Source organism: Pseudorasbora parva, chromosome 6 (assembly GCF_024679245.1).
Source record: "Pseudorasbora parva isolate DD20220531a chromosome 6, ASM2467924v1, whole genome shotgun sequence".
NCBI classification, from domain to species: Eukaryota; Metazoa; Chordata; class Actinopteri; order Cypriniformes; family Gobionidae; genus Pseudorasbora; species Pseudorasbora parva.
The window spans coordinates 24608591-24626141 of record NC_090177.1 but is presented as its reverse complement, the minus strand read 5'-3'; the positions used below and the strand labels follow the sequence as shown (position 1 = coordinate 24626141).

Genomic DNA, 17551 nt, shown 5'->3' with positions numbered 1-17551 from the left:
ATAAACAGTCCGGGTCAACATTAGATAGATAAAGGTAATAGTGTTATAGATATAGTATAGTATGTAATAGATATAATTTTCACCAGTGTTTGACAATTGCTTGCATTTTTATATGCTGGATTGTGAGTGGGCCACTTCATGACATTACCCTATTTGGTTTAAATTCACTCCAGTTTGACTGTTAGTTCTGAGTCACTGCCTTATTATAAATTAAACGATCGAACCCCCACATACTTTTCAAATTACAGCACATTGTTTTTCTGTATAAATTGTAATCTCAACCCTACTGCAGAGGAGCTCAGTGTGATGCTGCCACTGTCAGGCTTCACATTTGAAATTGTTTATTTTGGTGTATTTTACTCTAGTGCTCATCACATTACAGAATCGTTCTTTAAGTGCTTGTGGGCACGTATCATGTAGAACAGATAATTTACTACTTGGTTACTTTTTTTTTTTTTAAGCATTCGAGGCACCAATGATTTTTTTTTTTTTTTTTTTTTTTTTTTTTAGAAATGTTTGAAAAATGCATACAAATACTATTTTTAAATTTGATTTGAAATATATTTTCAAATCATGTTTTACTCAACATTTTGGAGAAATCCAAACGCCATGCTTAAAGCCATGAAGTTGTGTTCCAAATTTAAAAATCTTAAAGATCACAAAAACATGAGCTTCAGTACGATGTAGTTTAGGCGTAGTACCAAACATTTGCACTAGATTAAATTAGTTTCCAATGCTGAATTTTTCAATGCTGAAACTCTTTGTCCATGATTTTGTGTTTATTTGTGTATTCACATACCAAGTGCCAAAACCTTTACCAAGTTTCATACCATTCTGATTAAGTAATACATTTCTATCAAAATCTCTGTCTGAAGTGACCCAACAGCATTAGAGAGTTAAGGGAATTGTGAGTTAAACAATTACAAACTAACATTTGCTCTCAAACAGATTAACCTCTTGAGTGACCACTACATTTAGGCTAAGTTTGCAGCCATGTTATTAATTAATTCTGTTTTATTATTATCTTAATTTTTTTTTTTTTTTTATTGCTCGGAAATAATGAATGTGGAAGGATTAAGGTTTTACATTTTAGTAACAGGGCTGCAAAAATGTTCAAACCTCATTTAAATAAATAGGAATAGAAACTGCCCATATAGTATAGTTTGACCATCAACATTTTCTAAAGGTTTTCAAAGAACATTTGTTTAAAAACACATTTGTGTTAATAGGTCATCAAAGGAAAAAAAAACCTCCTTTCTGATGTGCTTCAGGATAAGCCACATTTCTGACACATTTTTCTGTCATGTAATGTGCCAGTCATGATCTAATCAACTGAGCAATAGACTCCATTTTTAGAAAATGGTCCGAAGATTTGGTTGAACTTCCGTCCTCTTCAGTGATGGGAGACATGTATGGCTGGCGTAATTACATAGAAACTCAAGGATCTGTCAGATCTGAGATGTTAAAGAGAGGCGGTTTGGCTTCGTTCTGCCTGACAACAGGAAGTGCACGTTTTTTTCTTACACAGGATGTGGTTTCAGACATGCAAGTGTAAGAGGAAGAGGGGAGGGCTGGAAGAGAGTGCACATTAAGTTTTTGTCTTTTCTTTGAATAGCTGGAACAGGTGCTTCTAAGATTTATGGTCTGATTTTTTTACTTAATACGCTTTTATTTACCGGCGTTTCTATTCATAAGCGTCTGAAGATGCTATGAGAGAGGAAAAGATGGAACCTGAAGAGACGGAGGTTGATTCATCACCTTCCTGGTATGACTTTTTTCTTTTCTTTTTCTAACAGATCATCAATAGTTTGGTGCATGTCTAAATATTGTGCCTTATACATTCACAGTCTGATATCTGTTTACTTACTTCACAGATGATATTAGTGTTCTGTTTTCTAAGATAGTTGTCAGTGTCATAATACCACTTGTTTGGCATTACTTTTTCAGGTCTCCTATATCTAGAGACAGACTCCTCACATGTGCCAACTTGTCAGAAATTTCAGGGGTAAGATTTGTTTCGGTCATAAATCTTATACAACAAATTTTGATGGACAGACCTAGGTCTTGCTCCTTTGAGGGAGACCAATGTGTTATTTGTTGGTTTTCTGAGCAGAAGAAAAGAAAACAAGACCCAAGTAGTGATGCTGAGAATTCAGCCCGAATCTTGGAGGACTGTGTAAGTTGTTGTCTATGATACAAGATACAACAAACATTTGAAATTGTCTTATGGAATATTGGATGTTTGCATGTGATCATTGAGCATCTGTTACAAAACAGCCACAATATTTCCTGTTCGTCTGTCTGCTCAAACGTTAAAGCTCCTCCCTATAAGCTTTAACCTAATCAGTGATTATTTATGACGTTTAATGTGCATTGCTTGAGTGGTCTAATGTGGTGAAAGTGGTCTGTCTGTGCTCTACACCGGAAACTTGTCAAGACCAGGTGACTCCATAACAGTCCATGGTTTTCCTGTTCTGGTACACAACACATCTAGAGAAGAGAGCGCTCATAATAGCCATTTTCCATAGAACTGAATGAAGGTTTCAGTAAAAGAATGAAGCAACTTATTCTCAGCTGTGAGTAAAAAGCTGACAGGAAGAAAAAAGCTTTACAACTCTGTTTCCTGTCTCAAACTGCAGCATGCACACACTCTGAGTAACAGTGGTTCATTCTCACTTGCTGTTGGCCTTTCAATTTCTTAAGAGAAAAAAAGAAAGAAAAGAAACCTCTCTTAAAACTTAGTGGTTTATAAAAATGATGGAAGTGGTTTGGTGAACAGGTTAAAGCTGTTAATATAAGGTGGAATATAACACATTGAGTTCCGTATCGACCAATTAGAATCTAGTACCAGAACTAGGCATTTTCTTAACTGGGTCTGAGGTCTTAGGTGGAAATGATGCGGTGGAAAATGCCCAGTTTTTGTCTGGCTAATTGTAGAGCTAGAACATAAAATATGCTAAATACGCTCAATATTTCACACGGTATGATTTGGCAAAATTACAGCTTTATTGGAATTGACGCACAATGAATGAAAATAATCTGATTTTCCTTTCTTATCTTTACACATTGCATGGTTCACGTTTCATATTGAGCTCTGCACTGACATCTCCTTGGTAACAAAACAAACTAGTTTTTGATCAAACTTTATTTACTTTGATAAACAATTAATTGTTGCTGTGGAAATAACATCATAATTTGTCTAAATGTATTAAGATATTGATTTAAAGACAATAAAAATAATTAGTTTGTAGATTATTAGAGATTTTCAGGTGAATTTTACGATTTATGTTTTATTTGAAGACTGAAGTCTGGGTATGAGGCTAGGGTTAAACAGTGAAATCAAGTAAAAACTACTTTTGAACATCATAACATAACATCCCCTTCATATAGCTAAAAGAAAATAAATAATTAAAAGCTGAAGATACACCCACTGTGTGAAAGCAAATGTATGTGTCAAAGTTCTTTTACTGGTTCTGATGTATTTAATGATTTTACCGTATATGTTTGCTGCTTTCTTCTCATTGGTTGTGGTTATATGCTCATGCTAACACCTGTGTATATTCACGTCTCTTTCAGGAAGACGATGACTTTCCCATCAGTGACCACATACAAGATTCTGAGGTACAGAAATTAATAAGTATCTTTTTTTCTAGTACATTTCAGATAACACAGTGATGATCCATCAACTTTTATAGTAGTCATTTGAGAAAGCTTAAATTTCATTGTTGGACTGTGCCTGTTAATTTTCTCAGTTTCAGTCAATGTTTTGCTGATGCATGCTAGACATTTCATGTTCCATGTAAACGTGTCAATTTAAACCAAAACCCTCATTCTCTGCTGATGGCCTTATATTAGGGTCCATGTAACAAGCGAGTCAAACCAGTAGACAAAGGTGCTTCAGTCACTGGTATCATAACACCGGTGAAGACTCCTGCACTGAAACGCTTGGGCCAGTCCATACAGGTGAGCTATCCATACATACTGAAACCAGTCAGCTTTTCTCATTCATCTTGTTTAAAAATGTTTAAACCTGTCTTAATCTAAATATCTTTTATAATAACAATGAGAACTACATTTTTCAGGGCTTTGCTTGGTGTTTGCATACATTCATTTATACATACACACACATATATATATATACACACACACACACATTACTATATAATTTATTATCAAATGATTACATGGATACATTCCATGAACATATATAAAAGATATTTGTATATACATATTTTATTCAATTAAAATATTAATTCTATATAATTTATAATCAAAATAATGTGATTTTAGATTTACACACACAGACACACACACACAGACACACACACACACACACACACACACACACACACACACACACGTGAATATATATAAAACAACTTTTCTCTTTTATCAGCGTTCAATCAGTTTCCGGACAGAGGCCCGGCCATTGCCCCCAATGCCAATAAGAACACGTCAGAAGGCCTCTTCATTTCCAAGGAGGCGGAGCAGCCAGCTGTGGAGTGATACAGTGGACACTATGAGCCACGAGCTCAGTACCAAAGAGATCAAGCGACAAGAGGTGCAATAAAGCTGCTTGAATTAAAGGGATAGTTCAACCTAAAATGAAAATGTCATGTTTTATCTGCTTACCCCCAGGGCATCTAAGATGTAGGTGTGTTTGTTTCTTCAGTAGAACACAAATGAAGATTTTTAACTCCAACCGTTGCTCGTATGCTTGTCAATGGGGTGTTTTCTATGAGAGTAAAAACACATACATATACAAACAAATACATATTAAACCCTGTGGCTGTGGTTATTGTTTACCTCATATCAGACGAATCTCATCTAGTTTTCCTAATGCCATTACTTCCATTGAAGAAGGTCAAAAACCTGGCGTGATTTTACATATATATATATATATATATAATATATATATATATATATATATATATATATATATATATATATATATATTAGGGCTGTCAAAATTAACGCGTTAATAACCCATTAACGCAAGTACATTTTAATGGAACTAATTTTATTAATGCGCGATTGACGCAGCGCACATTTTCTGTTTCAGCCAAAGACGTAAGGGATGCAGCTGCAAATATTAATAGTGAAAGAAAAGGGTTAACAATAACATTACTCTGAAACAAGTGCAGTTTTAGCCTACATAAGCTACCATATTTTCTGCTTAACTTTTATTAGACTCCAGGTCGAAAGAAAAGTGCATTTTTTCACTGAGCATTCTCTGCAGTCTGAGCGCGATGCACTAAAGCTCACTCTCTCTCAGGTAAATCATTAAAACCATCACCACTTACAGTACGTGTGTTTTATTGAACTAAATACATTACAATAGGCTAAAACGAATATGCAGGTTACTTTTCTGAACTTGGCCGCTCCCAAATCCGTGTTCTTCACATTGTCTGCGTGAATCGCGGCACAGTTCGGCGCACACACACACACACACACACAAAATACCGGCAGTTCAGTAGGGAAAGCGCACCTCTTAACCCTTTAGCTACACTATATTCCAGCTCTTAAAGGGGCCACACTATCTTCCAGCTCTTAAAGGGGCCACACTATCTTCCAGCTCTTAAAGGGGCCACACTATCTTCCAGCTCTTAAAGGGGCCACATTATATTCCAGCTCTTAAAGGGGCCACACTATATTCCAGCTCTTAAAGGGGCCACACTATATTCCAGCTCTTAAAGGGGCCGCACTATATTCCTACTTGTGGAATATGGACCTCCTCCAGGTATGGTGTGGTACTGGTGCCCTTTCAGGTCCGCATGACAGCATGCCGAACTGTGCCCTGTTTTGAATTAAACTGCCAGTGTAAAAACTCCCTTTATTTATATTCCCAAAATGAGAGAAATCACTGCTTATTCTGAATTTTTAAGTTTAGGCTTAAGAGACATGAACTAGTTCTTTGAAAAACATGTGACCTTTGATACATGTCTAGTCTTCATGCTCTGAGTATGGTTTCACTAATAATAAACGTTAATTTGCATAAAGCATGTATATTTGTCCATACCCATGTTGATTAGAGTATTAAAAACTTTAAAACATATTAATTTAAGGTATATGTAGAACTGATCCAATTAAATGTGCGATTAAATTGTGATTATTCTTGAGTTAACTCATGACACTATGCAATTAATCATGATTAATATTTTAATCGATTGACAGCCCTAATGTATTTATATACTGTATATTATTTATATATATATATATATATATATATATATATATATATATATATATATATTAGGGCCGGGACTTGATTAAAAAAATTAATCTAATTAATTAGAGGCTTTGTAATTAATTAATAATTAATTAATCGAAATTAATCACATTTTAATTGCATATAAATATTTGACCTGAGAACAGTGAGAAGTAATTTTTCACATGGATTTTTAGTATACCATTGAATAATGACTGAATACATAAGCTTAATCAACAAAATGTTTATTTATTTCAGTTCATCAGACCAGTGCAATGTTTGCCATTAAGTGTAGCAAAAGCATATTTGTGATATTTGAGGCTCGATGTTGCTGCAGTGATACACAAATTCCTCATTGTATAGCTTGCACACAACCATGCTCTTGTCGACGCTTCCATCCTTTCGTTTTTTAAAACAAAATTTCCCATCCACGGGGCCAAGAAAAGCGGTCTCATCAGCTTCTTCGTTCATGTTCACTGTGGTTTGTTGTTGTCGTGACTCGTGAACGCTAGTTGGTGTTCCAGTATAATCGGTCCGTCGAAACTCATTCATTGAAAAACGTTCCGTGGTGCAAAAATAAGTGGTTAAAATTGTTATTTATTTTTTTGCGTAATTAATTAACGCGATAAAGTCCCGTAATAAATTAATCTTAATTAACGTGTTAAAATCCCGGCCCTAATATATATATATATATATATATATATATATATATATATATATATATATATATATATATATATATATATATATATATATATATATATATAAATAAATAATCCTCATTAGTGTCTGTGCGGATGGCTCGGATCGGTCAAATAAGGCATCTATCTAAATATATATATCTATGATCGCGCCAGGTTTTTGACCTTACTTTTTTGACGGAAGTAATGGCACTGATATGAGGCAAACATTTTTACATAAATACTGTTCGGTTTCTCGCTGAAACTGATCGTTTTGTGTCTTAAGATATCAATGTGTCGCCACGAGCCACAGGGTTTAAAGGGGGGGTGAAACACTCAGTTTCAGTCAATCTCATGTCAATCTTGAGTACCTATAGAGTAGTATTGCATCCTTCATATCTCCGAAAAGTCTTTAGTTTTATCATATTTATAAAAGAAATATGGGCTGTACCGAGTCTTTCCGGAAAAAACCGAGCGCCTGGAGGCGTATCGTGTGGGCGGAGCTAAAGAATGATGAGCGCGCAAAGCGGTGACGTCCTCAAGCGTGGAGAAACCCATCTAATACAGATAATGATCCACAATCAAATCTGAGGCTGAAATAAATTGAACAGGAGAAACGGCAACATCAGGATGTCCATCTCTGTGGTATGTACTCTATTTAGGGGCCTTTGTGTGCAGTTTATGAGGACATGATTCGGTTTATGGACTATTGTATGTGACTAGACCTTAGAGGTAGCAAGCAAAACGGTTTTGCACGTCAGAGTCAGACTAGTGTAACGTTATACAGAACAACAATGGAGTAACCGTTAGCGCATTTGAATGACGAAGCACGCGATCGTATCGTTTACTGATGTTTACTCATGCGACGGTAACGTTAGCCAATAGCAGAGACATTTGAAGTTGATTTACTCACCGGCATCTTCCAAAGCAGGACCGCTCTGTCAAAAACACACTTCTTTGGTATGATTTGGTGAAGTCCTGTGACAGCAGTGACCGTGGAAATCCACTTTGCGACGCGACTGAAGCGATGCCTTGAAGCTTCCCGTCATTTCTGCGTTCAAATCGGTTCAAATGCAGCGCTGCCTTCCCGGAATGCTGTGCTGAAGTGCTGAAGTCGCTCGACGTCACCCATAGGAATAAAGTGGAGCACGGCGCGCCACATAACTGTTCACGGACGACTGGATCTGCACCTGAGAGACTGTTTACAGCGTGCATTTCCTCTCTCTCCCTCTAGTCACGCGCGCGCGCACCCTTCCGGGAGAAGAGCCCGTACGGCCCATACAAGGACCTTCCGCTCTATTTAACGTCAAATAGACCCATACTCGAAAAAAACTCGCCGAAACTTGTGAGAAACCGGAAGGAGTATTTTTAACACAGAAATACTCCATCAAACGTCCAACATTAGTTTTTGAAACTTTGTCTATGTTTAGGATGGGAATCCAAGTCTTTAAAGGTGTAAAAAGCTCAGTATGCATGAAACAGCATTTCACCCCCCCTTTAATATGGATTCCTATGTCTATGTGTTTTTTACTCTCATAGAAAACACCCCATTGACATGCATTATACGAGCAACAGTTGGATTTAAAAATCTTCTTTTGTGTTCTACTGAAGAAACAAACACACCTACATCTTGTTTTTCCTAGGGGTAAGCAGATAAAAAAATATTTTTTATTTTTGGGTGAACTATTCCTTTAATGCCACTAGCCCATAACAAAAAGAAATGCTTCATACTCTAAATGTATTTTTTCCATGATGTAATTCAAGTCTTAATGAATTCAACTCGTACTTAAAGTTACATTCCCATGCTTGGGCTTTAATCAGTTTAAGTAAAACTGGTAGTTTTGGCTCATGTACCTTAATACCTTTTTAAAGAGCTTTCAGATACCCAACTACTGCACTACCTTAGTTGTGAAACAGGAAGTGAGCTGGTATATGAGGCCATGTTCTCTATTTTAGTGTCAGAATTTCCTCTAAAAGACACTAGAGCTCTACCACACAGTAGCAATGAGCACTTGCAAAACTGACTGGTAACTTGTGACAGCAGCACAGTTTTAATGTATATCTTCTATACAAGGCTTCGTGAAAACTACTTGTACCCTTTTAAATTAGCCCCCTTCATTTATGTATCATTTACCTCTTAATTTTCTTCACCTGCAGGTAATATATGAGTTAACCCAGGGAGAAAAACAGCTCATTGAGGATTTAAGTCTAGTGAAAAAGGTTTGTCCATAATTCAGCATGTTTATTTTTACTGTCTTTATGGGATAGGTTTTAATTTCAACTGTCCACGCAGGTGTACTATGAACCAATGCTGAAATTAGACATCTTGACGGAAAGTGAGCTGGGGCAGATATTTGGAACCCTTGATTCTTTAATACCCCTTCATGAAGGTAAATGTCAGTGAAATCTTTGTAGGTGTTTCTTTGACGTGTAATGATGTATTCACTACTATTTTCCTTTGCGTTCAGATCTTTTAGCTCGTCTTGAAGGTCTTCGTGGAGCAGAGAAGACTGTACAAGAGGTTGGCCCAACCATGATGGATTGGGTCAGTCTTACAGTAGATAGCCTAGATAATAACAAACCATTTTTATAGTCCATTTTTCATTCTTAAAACATTTCAACTCTATTATTATTATCACGACTTCAAGTTCACCCAAGTACACCCACATAACTTCATGAGAACATCTGAGGTGTTATAATCTCTTTGCTCTCTTTTAATAGTTTCCCTGTCTGGAGGCGTACATCACATACTGCTGTAACCAGGTTGGGGCAAAAGCTCTGCTCGATCAAAAGAAGCAGGACCGGCGGGTCGAGCATTTCTTGAGGCTGTGCCAGGAGTCATCCTTCAGCAGAAAGCTGGACCTGTGGAACTTTCTGGACTTGCCCCGCAGCAGACTGGTGAAATATCCTCTGCTGTTAAAAGAGATCCAGAAGAGCACGCCACCTGAGCATCCGGACGAGGAAGCGTTGCCACAGGCTGTGAGTTTAGATGCTTCCACATACAAACTAACATTGGATATGTATACAACCCGTTTAGTTCCTGAATGAATCAGTGTTTTGAACAAATTGGTTGAGTGCTTGATTGAGTGATTCACATTTACAGCGCATGATTCAAAAGGGTTGTACCTACTAGGTTCTTAATGAATCATGGGTGTGTTTTGGGCGTAACATGCAATAAACCAGTCAGAGTCTTATGTTCCATTCCCTTTAAAAGCCAGTTGTGATTGCACAGTGGTGGATTCGCTATTTACGTGGCGGAATTCACGAGTGGAAAGACTGAATGCTTTTCCAGAGAGGAATCCTTTTATTTTTAATATTAAAGTGTATGTGCATTGTGTACTGCCTATATGTGCATATTACTAACGCACCCTTTAAAAAACACAAAAAGACTGCGCTATTGACTTTAGACCAGGTTCAATTGTGCAGTAGTTTTCAGTTGCCTCAAAATTGCAATGCACCGACAATGCGCTTAAACGCACAGACAATGCACTTGAACGCACCTCGTTTTCAGACCAGCACGCCCATGGGTAAACAGATGGGCACGAGAGGATTTGCTATTTAAACAACACGGCGCTGACGTAAAAATGATAATTGTGTCATACTCAAACAAGCAAAAATTTGCGTGGTCACGTCTGCCATCGCATTGCGCCGGGCGTATGATGCGCCTGACTCTCTATCCTCCCCCATCATGAGACTGTACTGATTGACAAGTGTTTTTGTGTTTCGTGGATGATTGGTACAATCCACCGAATGTAATTGTTTCTTCAATTTACACAGCCAGGACTGTCCAAACACATTTTTTTTCAGCACACACACACACAGAACAGACATCTAGCAAATATTTACAACAATGTTTGTTTAGATATTGATTTAAATTTTTTAAGTGTTTCTCAGAAATCGCATCCATCAGACACATCCATACACAGCGTCCCCGCGGGGTCTTAAAAAGTCTTACATTTCAAAATCAAAATGTAAGGCTTTAAAAAGTCTTAAATTCACGTAAGCATTGCGTTCTAGGTCTTAAATAATGTTAAACAGGTCCTAATTTTCCTACGTCCATGGAACGCTACCTCATTGAAATGCTCCCGCCTCCAGCAGCGTGTGTTTTTATTCCATGGTGTTGTTGTTCTTTCTTTCGCTAGTCCAACTATTGTTCGCTGTATTACAACTACAAATTAGACCATCATGCATCTTATATTTCAGCCAGTCAGCTTTTGTGTTATTGGCACAAGCCTCTTTCTGATTGTACCCCACAGACGCATAAAACAGATTTTATTCTTCAGCTGACGATTCTTCCAGTTCCGTGATCGTGAAAACGAAGGCGAATCTTTCTCACCATCTTGCATAATGACCAAATAAAAGTATAATATACCCGATTGCACTTAAAAGAGTTAATAACAGTGATGTAAACCCCGAACTCCGATGTCAGACGGCATGTGTTTGCTGCCTGTCAGCGCTCGCGCGAGTGTATTGAATGTGTTATTTCTAGGTTCAATAGCCTACTCTTGAACGATATGTCCATATCCTGACTTGACTAAAAAAGATTGGGACGTGTCAGTATGTACTGGATATGCGCATTAGTAAGTTCTCAAAGGGAAAGCAAACTAATATAGCTAATATAGCTTAAAGGGGGGGGGGGGGGGGGGGTGAAATGCTGTTTCATGCATACTGAGCTTTTTACACTGTTAAAGACTTGGATTCCCATCCTAAACATAGACAAAGTTTCAAAAACTAATGTTGGACGTTTGATGGAGTATTTCTGTGTTAAAAATACTCCTTCCGGTTTCTTACAAGTTTCGGAGAATTTTTATATGCATGACGATGTCCCGTCCCTTTACAGGGTCCTCGGAGTTTAAAAGGTTAAGTCAAATTTCCCACCCCAAGTGATCGTGTTAAAGATAGATAGCACACCACTGGACCAGCCTTTTTTTTTTGTAGACTAATACCAAACAAGATTCATGCATTTTGTTTTTTTTTATTGCCATGTGTGACTACTGTGCATCTAACACAATAATATGGCTAATTTGGCATCCTAATTATGAAAAAAATGTATGGAAGTCACCACCACAAAATAAAAATAAAAATTATTTTGATCAAAATAAAATAAAATAAATATTTTATTTTGTATATTATTTGAAATAATATTTTCTGGAAGTGACCACCACAAAATAAAAATAAAATAAATTCATAATTTTGATAAAAAATAAAATAAATAAATGTGTGTGTGTGTATGTATGTATGTGTGTATATATATATATGCTAATCCTGGTGGGTCTGAGCTATGAATAATAAGTTTACTAATACTTTTTTCAATTTAAATAAATTAATTTGATTTGCAAGTAATTTAGTGATTCTGCATTTCCTTTGCACGTTTTTTTATTGCGCGATATAGGTCTTAAATTTAATTCATAATGGTCTTAAAAAGATCTTAAAAAGTCTTAAATTTGACATGGTGAAACCTGCAGATACCCTGCATTCACACACACATTTATTCATACACACACATATGAAGGGATGTGACTGGAGCAGAGCAAATGTTTGCTAATTTGTTAAACAATATCAGATCCACAATGCAGAATAAAAACAGCAATGAAGGGGTTAAACTCTTAACCATCAATGTAAACAATGTAAAAAAAAAAAAATAGACACACACCCCACACACACAGAAATGAACTGGTAAAACTGTAACAAAGCAAATTTGAGAATGACAATTCATCTAAAATGCAGAACACAACTACAATAATGAAGGAGTGACATTGTAACATATCCAGAATGCACAATGTTCGGGTTCGACGGTAATCATAATGCAAAAACTCTTAAAATCAACATTTAAAAAAACAGCAACACTAATATATGACAAAAAGAGACCTTTGATAATATCTACAAATGCAAAAAAGTATTGTTTGTTTAGGTATTGATGTAGAATTTCAACAGTGTTTCTCAGAAATCGCTAACTGCAGCTTTAAATGAATTGGTTGACTGTTTGAAAGTATTCAATGACACAAGTCACTATGCAACCAGCTGAAAGAGTCAACTTAACTAACAAGTCACTAATGCACTTACTGACAGTCTTTCATGCAAAATGGACAAGCAGAGTGATACAAAGAGTTAAAAGTTCTGTTAAACGAGTTGTTGGACTTTATATTAGTACTCTTGGGATGCCAATTGGCCAATCAAATCCAGAGACTAAAACGAACTGTTGTATTATGTAATTTATAAATGAAATGATCTCATTATTAATGCAATCTTTGATTTCTTGTTACTTCAGATGGAACTAATCCAAAGGATTATAACAGAAGTCAATCTTAAAACTGGGGAGGCTGAGTGTCAGTTTTACAGACGGGGCCTGTGCTACTCAGAAGACAGCCAGAGGGTTCCAGAAATACAGGCCTCTCGTTTTTTGTACTGTCATGGTGAACTGAAGAGTACTAAAGGGCAGGTAACTCATACATTGTAATCTGTTTACAAAATAACTTTTGAATTAGCATAGCAAGTCTTATAACTAAACGCAATCCACACTTATATTCTCTTCCTTTCTCCTCTGTAGAAGATGCATGTGTTCCTCTTTGAACTGGTTTTGGTTTTGACTCGACCCGTGGCACAGGACAGGGAAGGACCGCTCCAGTTCCAGGTGTATCGCCAGCCCCTCCCAGCTGCTCACCTCCACCTGGAGGACCTTCCTGATGGAGAGCAAAGCAGTTCTGGATCCTTCCGTGGGGCCTTTACAGGCAATGATAAAGGTAACAGCATTACATCTTACAAAACAATAAATTAAAACGTTTCTGTTTGCAAGCATATGACTCGTAGATGATGGCAATATGGTTAATATTGAAAATATTTGAATAAACCAGTTTAGCTTCCAATCAAGAATATTATGTAATGAGTAAACATTATTTTAAACAGTTACTGTCATACAGAGATATATCAGTTATTCATTTTGACATCAGCAAAGTGTCTAATTCATTTCTTTTTGCCCAACATACCTACATTATTATATTTTTCTTTATTAAGTGATATATTATTAAATAATATATATTACATTATTTTATTTTTTAAAGAATTTTTTTAACATTTTTAACCATCTTGTAACCCTTATTTTTTGGGCAAAAAGTTTAACATTTTTTACTCCATCAGAATGGTACGAAACTTGGTGAAAAAATATAAACTGAGCATTTGCTTGTTGTCACAAAAAAGTGTGCAATGTAGGAGTTAAACTCTACATAACCCCAGCTATGTAGGAGTTCAACTCTAACATCAAGAGTGCGAAAGGACACACCCATTCGTACATGCACATATGAACGGATGTGACTGGAACAGAGCAAATGTTTGCTAATTTATAAAATAATATCACAACCACAATGCAGAATAAAAACAGAAAGGATGGGGTTAAACTCTAAACCATCAATGTAAACACTCAACCCCCCCCCCCCCCCCACCCACACACATACACACAGAATGGAAATTTAAAATCGACAATTCATCTAAAACTACAATAATGGAAGGGTGACATTGTAACAGACCAAAAATGCTAATTTGTAACATATCCAGAATGCACAATGTTAGGGTTCGACTGTAATCATAATGCAAAAACACTTAATAAAAGTAAGTAAACATGTCTAAATTTGTTTAGCACAAAAAAAATACAAATTGTTAATTTAATTTTTTTTATTACATTCATGGTATTCAACCATATATGACCGCAAAAAAATGTCCAAATGAACAAATCAGAGGGTAATAAAATGAAATGTTTTTGATTTACCATTGCTTTTATAATGCATGCAATGGCTTAAACGTTTTTTTTTTAATTGTTTATTTGACCCTTTTATATATCTTTTTTATTTGAGATTGGAGATTTTCTAATGGCCTTTTTCATCTCATTCTAATTCCACATTTTCTGCCGTTCCCAGTGAAGAACTGTTTCCGTGTGAGCACCACAGGCCGCTCCAAGTCTCAATCCCACAGCCTGCAGGCTAATGACTCCTTCAATAAGCAGCAATGGATTTCTTGTCTACGCCAAGCAATGGTCCAGTCACGGGACAGGCAGGCTCATTCCAGCCACTGCAAAACCTCCGAGCGTTTAAGCCCTGACCCGGCGCTCTATAACAACATCGCTGAACTGAACCTTAACTCTGATGTTGAGATGCCAGACACATAGGCCAGAACTACCGCTGCTCTCCAGGTCAATGGTTCATTCACAAACACAGGATTCCATTTGGAATGGTATTGTGTGACCATGACAGCCGACTTTCTTGGGACAAATGAAATCAGTTGCTGTTTCACACCCTGTCTGGAAACAGTTAAAATAATGTCATGTAGCTATATTTGTATACTTTTTTCTTGCCAGATGGTTTCTAATGGAGGGAACATTTTGTATTCGATTTGGGCTTCTTGCTTAGCTTGTTAATTTTTTTTATTTTAAGAATTTTGTTTGATATTTGTTCAATATAGGATTAATAGGACACATGAACGCTATCTCAGTTCCTCATTCCTTTAAATTGTGTATCATTCCTTTCTATCTGATCTGGTTAATAAACAACAACATTAGTGCAATCTGAATGATAACTAATCATATTTGCAGCCAGGCTTTTTGTTATTGCATTATGGGAGCATTAGGGCTAATATTACTGCAAGTTCTTTATTGATGTAACCTGAATGTATATCCTAAATGCTTATTTAAAGGTACTCTGAGCCATTATAAAAAGGTATTTGTTTCCATTTTTCTTTCCGTGCATAATGGTTACCGTTTCCCAGCAGCCATATCACCCTGTAGCACAAGACTGGTTTCCCACTGAAGCTAAGCAGGGATGAGCCTGGTCAGTACCTGGATGGGAGACCAACTGGGAAAACTAGGCTTCTGCTGGTAGAGGTGTTAGTGAGGCCAGCAGGGGGCGCTCACCCTGTGGTCTGTGTGGGTCCTAACACCCTAGTACAGTGATGGGGATGCTGTACTGTCAAAGATCACCGTCCTTCGGATGAGACGTTAAACAGAGGTCCTGACTCTCTGTGGTCATTCAAAAAAATGTTTGCACCTCTCGTAAAGAGTAGGGGTGTAGCCCCAGTGTCCTGACTAAATTCCCTCGATTGGCCCTTACCAACCATGGCCTCCTAATAATCCCCATCCACTGAATTGGCTCTATCACCCTCTCTCCTCTCCACCTATCGCTGGTGTGTGGTGAGCGCACTGGAGCCGTTGTACTGTGGCTGCCGTTGCATCATCCAAGTGGATGCTGCACACTGGTGGTGGTTGAGGAGAGACCCCTGACATGAGTGTAAAGCACTTTGGGTGTACAGTAGTACATATGAAAGCGCTATATAAATGCCTCATTCATTCATTCAAATGCCTCATTCATTTATTCGTTTGTTTTCAATAAACTGACAGCTTGCATAAATGTGGACCTATTTAATTTTTATCAAAACAGTTACGCTTATTTTATCTGAATGCATTGTTACAGCATAGCCTAGAGCTAGTTTGTCACTTTTTAGGTGTATTGTAGGTTTATATTTTACAGTCAATTACTATATATGCAAATACCATAAGTATTTTTCTACACTCCATTGTTATTTTTTAATAGTGGGGCTGTATGTGATATGTTGTCACATTTGAATCTGCTGTAAATCTATAAATTATTATAGGCTTTTCGGTTCAATTTAAAGCAGGAGGGTGACCCACTAGGTGATCTGTGATGGTAATACAGTTGGCCTGTCAATTGTTTGACCTTAACTCTTTCCCTGCCACTGACTGAATTTGTTCACTGTTGTTTCACCATGTTTTCACTGTTATACGGTAGGTGGCGATATTACGCATCTTCTGAAAGAGTACATAAATGCAGTTTCTAAAAACAGGCGGGGAAAAAAAGAAGAAACAATAAAAGCATTGCTTATGCATGCTATAGTCTTTGGAAGAAAAAAAATGTTTTTTTGTTAAATATGTAGCTTTTTTATAATAATAAAAAAAAGTTTTTAAGCTCTGTCTTATTACTTGTTTATATATATATAAAACGAAAAGACACAAATGATTTTATTTTATGAAAAAAAATCTTATTCTTTAAACATTTTAAAATCAGACTTTCCTTCTCAGATATACCCTCTTCGTCATTTATTTGTTTATTATTATTCCATTTCCATTATTATCAAGGGTTTTACTTGCTTTTGTCTACGCAGCACTCGCATCCAGTGTAGGCAAATTTCAAGCCTTGTTAGTGACTGACTGAACTGAAGTTACTGTCGCCCAAAAGAGATATCCGTCTAAATGAGTTGTCTGTGATTCGAATCCCACTGCGTCACTAGATAATAGATTTCCATAATGCCCAACTATGTTGTCTGCTAACAACTTGACACGCACACAAATCTCAAATCTCAGCGTTCAATGCGAATTCACAAAAAACTTGCTCTTGAAAGATGGGTCAGTAAATTTTATTTGGAACAACTCCTAAGAATCACAACATGTAGGCCTATATATGCATTATTTTTGATGTGTATATTTTCTACCGGGTATTCAAAAACACCTGGTAGAGTTTTGAAGTACCTTACTTTATTACTGTCTTACTGAAATATTTCTGCTAAGCAGTCTATTAATGCAGATTATATGTTGTTCTTACGACTTTGGAGTAAAGGTATGGCCAATTAGGGAGAAGCCAGATAGAGGTATGCCTGAATTTTTTTA

The 17551-nt window shown here is 36.7% G+C and overlaps 1 protein-coding gene across 1 annotated transcript; it reads left to right on the top strand.

Moving 5' to 3' along the window:
• Positions 1-1548: 1548 nt before the first annotated feature.
• On the top strand, positions 1549-16853 carry arhgef3l (Rho guanine nucleotide exchange factor (GEF) 3, like). The gene is made up of 13 exons (XM_067446374.1): positions 1549-1765; positions 1948-2005; positions 2114-2176; positions 3577-3621; positions 3856-3963; positions 4397-4561; positions 9046-9108; positions 9182-9278; positions 9357-9433; positions 9610-9867; positions 13157-13327; positions 13436-13628; positions 14796-16853. Exons 1-13 carry the CDS (start codon positions 1710-1712, stop codon positions 15041-15043), a joined length of 1602 nt encoding a protein of 533 aa, XP_067302475.1. The 5' UTR covers positions 1549-1709; the 3' UTR covers positions 15044-16853.
• The last annotated feature ends 698 nt before the right edge of the window (positions 16854-17551 follow it).

What these genes read in the sequence shown, in the direction of transcription:
- arhgef3l (XM_067446374.1), top strand. Translation starts at nt 1,710, where the DNA reads ATGAGAGAGGAAAAGATGGAACCTGAAGAGACGGAGGTTGATTCATCA. An exon ending in ACCACATACAAGATTCTGAG is followed by an intron (nt 3,622 to 3,855) that starts GTACAGAAATTA and finishes GCCTTATATTAG; the next exon opens with GGTCCATGTAACAAGCGAGT. An exon ending in TTTAATACCCCTTCATGAAG is followed by an intron (nt 9,279 to 9,356) that starts GTAAATGTCAGT and finishes CTTTGCGTTCAG; the next exon opens with ATCTTTTAGCTCGTCTTGAA.